This window comes from Neophocaena asiaeorientalis, unplaced genomic scaffold (assembly GCF_003031525.2).
Source record: "Neophocaena asiaeorientalis asiaeorientalis breed wild unplaced genomic scaffold, Neophocaena_asiaeorientalis_V1.1 scaffold82, whole genome shotgun sequence".
NCBI lineage: Eukaryota > Metazoa > Chordata > Mammalia > Artiodactyla > Phocoenidae > Neophocaena > Neophocaena asiaeorientalis.
Window position 1 is genome coordinate 3,352,967 of NW_020173068.1, and position 6,610 is coordinate 3,359,576.

The 6,610-nt window shown below is 52.5% G+C and overlaps 1 protein-coding gene across 1 annotated transcript in view; it reads left to right on the forward strand.

Moving 5' to 3' along the window:
• The first annotated feature begins 891 nt into the window (after positions 1–891).
• The window catches only part of SCRT2 (scratch family transcriptional repressor 2), a 17,230-nt gene continuing 11,511 nt past the window's right edge, over positions 892–6,610 (forward strand). The window contains 2 exon segments of the mRNA XM_024743050.1: positions 892–958; positions 1,056–1,112. Of these exon segments, the coding sequence (XP_024598818.1) occupies positions 892–958; positions 1,056–1,112 (124 nt within the window).

The following is a 6,610-nucleotide window of genomic DNA, read 5'->3' on the forward strand; positions in this document are numbered from 1 at the left end:
GCCCTGGGGGAGCGGGGGAGGGAGACCCCTTTTGGCACCTTTGCCCCTCTTAGAAAGAGGGATTATATGGTTTAAGATCATGGTTTGAATCCTGACACCTAGCTGGGTCTCCTTGAGCAAGTCACCTTACCTCTCTGAGCTTTGGTTTCCTCATCTGTAAAATGCGGATAGCAGCAGGCCCCACCTCGAAGGTTGTTGTGATGGTTAAATGAGGTAATCCACATAAAGGGTTAGATTTGGCTCCTGGCACATAGTAAGTGCTCAATAAATGTCAGCTAGTATTATTATCATCTGGCACTTTAATTAATTAATTAATTTATTTATTTTTATTTTTGGCTGTGTCGGGTCTTAGTCGCAGCACATGGGATCTTTTCTTTGCGGCGCCTGGGCCTCTCTCTAGTTGTGGCGCGGGCTACAGAGCACGTGGGCTCTGTAGTTTGCGGCACACAGGCTCTCTCGTTGAGGCGCACGAACTCAGTAGTTGTGGCGCACAGGCTTAGTTGCCCCGCGGCCTGTGGGATCTTAGTTCCCTGACCAGATACGGAACCCGCATCCCCTGCATTGGAAGGTGGATTCTCTACCATGGGACCACCAGGGAAGTCCCTCATCTGAGACTTCAGAACACGCTCCTTCCCACCACATATCACCTCTGCCCTGGGCTAGATCTTGGAGTCAAGCAGGGGAGCGATGGGAGGAGGGGTTAACTAGGCAAAGAGGGAAGGAAAGCGTGCTCTTGGCGGCAGAAACAGTATATGCAAAGGCCTTGAGGTGCGAGGCTTTGAGGGAACAGAGTAGAGGATCCGGCAGGGTCTGGAACTCTGACACATCCCCAACTGGCCCCTTCCTGAAGTCTGTCGAGGCTCTAAGCTCCTGGGCCAATGAGGAGTGAACATGGAACGGTTCCCAGAAATCGTGGCCAGGACCCTTGCAGCTGGAGGGGAGGCAGGGCGGCAGAGTGGTGAGAGCACAGCCTCTGGCACAGACTGTCTGGGTTGGACCCACGGCTCAACACCTGCTGGCTGTAAAACCTTGAACAGGTTTCTTAACCTCTCTAGGATCAGTTTCCTCTCCTGAAAACGGGGCTGACAATACTGACGAGTCAGAAGGCGAGTGTGAGGATTAACTAAGGCGATATTTGTAAGGTGTGTAGATGAGCGCCTGGCATGCAGCCCAGAGCTGTAAGTGTTTATTAAATGAATAAAGAAAAACATGTGGTGGCTGTGGGGAAGTGCCTGCCCCTCGGACTGCAGTCCCTGACAGCCTCCCACTGCAGCGCCCTCTCAATGCGCCACAGTGTCTGAGCTGAGGCCACCCCCTTCCAGGACGCCCCGCTGATGACTGGGCACGGTGGGGAACCAGGGCCTGGACATCCTGCCCAGCATGAGACTCCTTTGCAGGAAATCTTGGGGCTGGAGCTCCCTGTGGGCTTGGCCAGTCCTCCTTCAAGCTGCACCACGGCCTGGGGCTCCTCTTCCCCAATCTCCCTGTCTCCCACCTCTCCTTTCACAGGGGTCAGACCTGCACCCTGGTCTGAAGGCACACCTCTTTTTCTTGCAGGTGTTGTCCCCAATAAATCTCCTGCACTTCCTTCTCTGTTTCCAAATCTGCTTCTGAGGACCAAAATGACCAGAGAGAGAACACAGCAGCTGTCAGATTCCAGAGGCCCCCCACATGGCCTTGGGCAAGTCGTCTCTGAGTCCTGGTGTACAGAGCCATGAAGAGTCAGTTTCAGGCTTTTCCTACCCTCTTTCCTTTGGCTCAGAAGAGGAGGGCCTGGGGAAATACACTGGAGAAACAGGCAGAGTAAGTGAAGCTTACCAGAGAAAGAGCCCCATCAGCGTGGAGTGGATGCATTTGTGGCCACTCTCCTCCTTGGAATTCATACAGAATCCATTATCGGCTCTGGACAGCAGCTCAGGGACCATCTTGTCCCATGCCCATTCAACAGACCAGAAAGCTGGAGCCCAGAAGAGGGAGCAGAGATAGCAGAGGCGAGCCTAGAATCAGTCTCCTGACTCCCAGAGCAGTGCTTCTTCCTAACACTATGGAGCAAAGCCTGCACATGTGATGTCTGGTCCCCTCTTTACAGATATGCAGAGTGAGGTTCAGGGCGGCTCTGCCAACGACCTGGGGTTACACAGCACTGAGATGCACACCCAGACACTAGTAGCTGCCCTCCTTAGTGATGGGCAGGGCAGGGTTGAAATCTGAGGGATATCATAGCAGACTAGGGAGGGCCGAGCCTGCAGCTCTCACCAGCTAAACCCATTATGCCAAGACTGGGACTCCTGGGGAGGCAGGCAGCGGGCCACATAGATGTCAGACCCTCCCCAGCTCCTCCGCACAGTAACCATATGGCCTTGAGCCAGTCATTTCATCCCCGTCTGTCGATCGGGCTGATAACGGAGCTTTCTCCCATGAGGTCATGGTGAGGCTTAGGTGAGTGACGAAATGTAAACAAAAAATAGTCAACAATTATCAAGTCAGGTTACTCTGTGCCAGGCACTGCTCTAAACACTTTGCAGGTACATTATCATTTAATCATCACTGCAACATTGGAGATAGTTCCTATTAAAATCTCCATGTTACAGACGAGGAAAGGGAGGCACAGAGAAATCACAGAGCTGGGAAATGGCAGAGCATGGATTTGAACTGAAAACAGGCTGATTCCAAATCCCTCTATCGAAAGCCCCTGGCAAGGCCAGCTTCTGTGAAGGGTAGATGTTTAGAACAGTGCCAGGTATGCGGAGCCACTTTTGATATAATAATAATTATTGTTGTCGTTGGGGAAATTTGCCATCGGCAATGCTATCTTCCCAGAAGTCAGAAGAATGAATATCCTGACATGTTTTACGAAACTTTATCATTTCTTCTCTTCAGAGGTAAGGGAGTCGTTTAGCAAGTACTCAAGATAAATGTTCTTGAACTGAAACATTTTATGGTCTTTAGGAAAACACAACAAGAAGGTGGAGAAACATCCATAGTTCCACCACCCTTCTTTCACTTTTCTGTGCATGTTCATTTGTACTTTGGTCCATAGTTGTAAACGTGCTGTGAGAGATTTCAAGATTCTGCATCTTTCACTGAATATAATTCCATGAGCTCTTCCGCCAGATGATAATTTTTAATGGCTGCAGAATATTCCATCCAGGGGATGTCTTCTTCACACCCGTCCTCATTGTCTCCAACTTGGGGGTTTTATTCCAGTCTATGATGGTACAGCAAGCATCCCTGGGGAAAAAATTCTTCCCTTATTTGATGTGACTTGGAAAAATGAATTCCTAACAGTGGACTTTCTGAAACCAGTGAGCCGGTGTTGGGGGAGATTTGGGAGACAGAAGGCCCTCCATGGCGTCCTAGTGCTGAAACCATGCCAGAAGTTGTGTATTTCATCCATGCTTAAGGACATCCGACCCCGTAGGTATTTTTGAACTTCACCTTCTGGGCTGAGGGTTTCTTCTTATCTGCTAAAGGTGCTGATACCACCTACCAGCTGGAGGTCAGAGACTTGGCATCTGATCTCCAACCTGACACTAGTGAGCTATGGGACCTTGGACACATCACCTCCATCAGTCAATTCAAGGGGGGATTACCTCTCCACCCTGCCCACCTGGTGAGGGAGAGTCCAGCCCCAGTTCTGTCCCTAAGTCACTGTGGACCCTCAGTGTCCTGTGAAGCTCTCTGGGCTCAGTTTTACCATCTCTTATGGAAGAGGTAGGAATGATAGAATCATCGAGCAGGTGGAGGAGTTGAGCTCATGGGCACCGACTTGTCTTATTTACCCCACTGGACTAGGCACCCCTAGGGGACAGAGATCCCAGTACCCAGAACAAACTCAAAAATATGACTGCACCACGAATAACTATCAACAACTTCCTCTATGTGAGCAGTGAAAAGTTAATTCTCCAACCAATATGTCCACCTTTTAAGGCTGACTCTCACCCCACAGTCATTCACTCATGATTTATTGAGCACCTTCTGGGTTCTGGCCCTGCCAACTTCCTGACCTCATCTCCTTCCACTCCTTGCTGTTCCCGAACTGGCCCAAGCTCATTTTTGCCTCAGAGCCTTTGAACCTGTGAAGCCTCTGCCTGAAGCACTCTTTCCCTGGCTCCTCCCGTGGCTGGCTCCATCTCATCACTCACGTCTCTGCTCAGATGTCACCTCTTCCAGGTGACCCTTGCTGGCCACCCTGTCTAGGTACCAAAACTCTCCATCCCCACCCAGTTTTATGTCCCTTGAATGTCACCTCCAAGGAGATGAGCGACTAGGACTGTCTAGGTCACCACTTACTCCACACCACTTACTACCACAGAACCCCACAAACATGTGTTAGATGAACCCTGGGTGCTCCAGGTGCAACTGTACATATAGAATCCACATGGAATGCGCGTGTACTATATGTCAGGCACCATTCCAAGCCCTTTTGCAAACAGCAACTCCTGTAATGCTCTCAGCAACCCCTGAACTAACAACAATTATTATTCCCATTTTATAAAATGGGAAACTGAGGCACAGAGAAGTTGAATAACTTGCCCAAGATCTCATGGCTAGTAAGTAGGGGAGCTGGGATACCCTACTGCAGCCTGTTAGAGTATGCCAAGCCAGACGCAGGGCAGAGTCACAAAGCTCACAGGCCAATGGGCAAGCTGGCCCTGCCATGTAGGAAGTCAGGGGCACTTCACAGAGGAAGTGATGCCTCAACTATGCCCTGAGGACAAGTAGGGCTGAACTCAGGTGAAAGGGAGGGTTCCTCTGAACAGAGGAACCAGTGTGGGGGCCAAGAGAGAGCAGGAAGCCCGCAAGGCTAGAAGTCAGCTTGTGTGGCTGGAGGGGGGAATACTGGGTGTGCCATGAATCAGAGGGTGTGGGCACCTCAGCCCTCTGTGACTGAGGTTAAAAAAAAGTCCCAGAGGGCAAAATATGGGGCAATATGGCTGAGAAGATGGGCAGGGCCCCCCAGATCATTCAGGGCCTTGGCAAGATCAGGGGCCCATATTTCATTCCGAGGTTTCTAAGCGACAACTGAAAGATTGTGTGAGGGCCCAAAAGCGGGGTGGGGGGGGTCTCTGGGAATTTTTGCTGACTCACTATGGGATCCTGGGCACCTCCATGGCCTCTCTCAGCCTCCATGGGTCTCAGTCTCCCAACTGGTATTGGATGACCCAGTCCCAAAAGCACATACACACTGCATCAGCCTGGCATCCCATAAGCAGAATGCTGTTAACCAATGAGATCTTGGCATTCCTAGAGTCTGATTCCGGGACTGTTGTGCTCTGGACATCCCATACTTGCTGAGGCCGGCCCACCACCATGGCACTTTGCCAAGCAGCCTCTCTGGTCAGGGGGTTGCATTCGACTGCTCCTTGGCCCTGCCCAGATATGGGAGCTCCCCTAGGTTTTGGCTGGATTGGGGTGGGGGTGGGGGGGGTCTGCTCAGATCCTCCTGGAGACAAAGGAGCTGACCTGCGAAGAGTTCCAGCGGGAGCCCCACTCCCCCTCCCTTCCCCCCTCTCCCTTCCCAGTCCACGTGTCTCTATTGTCTGCTCCCCGCTTCAGGGAAAGACACAGCCTCGGATGTGTCAAAACCACCGCCCCCCCGGCAGCAGGGAAATTAATTACTGGACGATTTTCACTTCCTCTTGCAGCGCGCGCCTGAGCTAGGCACCGGAACAGGACTGGCTGAGCGGGGCTGGGCATCGGCGTCGGGCACTTGCTCCCCCCATCAGTTCTGGAAGAAGAAAGTTAAACCCCAATCCCAGCAGGGGGCTTCAGTGGGAGGCCAAGCTGGGGTGGGGGGATGACTTCCCCTAGTTAAAGCTGAGTGTCCAAACTAGCCCCTTCAAAATTGAGGGACAGGGAGAGGGCTGGAGGCAGGAGGATCGCCGCTGGCGAGCTCGCACTCTTTTCTTTGCATTCCCTTCCCTGTCCCCATGTGCCTGAACCCCGCCTGCTCAGACCACTCTACCTCCTCTCCCCTCTCTTTCTCTCGCTGTCTTGCACTTTTCTTTCCCTTTCTTTGCATCCCTGGGGTGCTTTGTTTTTGTGTATCTGGAGCTCTCTTTTTCTCCCGTGGGTGTGTGTGTTGCTACTTCTCTCCATCTCTGCCTTTCTTCTCTCTGTTTCTCTCTTGTGTCTTTTTGTCCTTATCTTGGTCTCTCTGCTCCTATTTCTACCTCTTTCAGTGTGTGTGTCTCTCTTTCTCTGTATGTCTCTGTCTTTCTCTATGTATCTCTTCTCTCTCTCTCCCCCTTGTTTCCCTCCCCCCCTTTCTCCGTCTCTCTATATCTCTGCGCCTTTCTCACCCTCACTTTCTCCCCTCCTGCCTGCCCGCTGCTCCCTGAGCCTGGCCTGCCCCCACCGCCGCCGGTTCAGGGGAACGTGTGCGGAGCGATTGTCCTGGGGGACATTTGATGGATTAGAGCGCTGAACAGTTCCATTGCTAGGGGACCACCTGATCTCCTCCAGCCTGCGTCCCATATAAAGCCGGCAGCCGGAGTGCTGAGCACAGCTCCAGCGATCGCCTGTCTGCGCGCCGCCGCCGCCAAGCCCGAGCGGGAGCCAGAGCCAGAGCCGGGGCCGCCGCCACCGGTGCCGGCTCCGCTCGGCC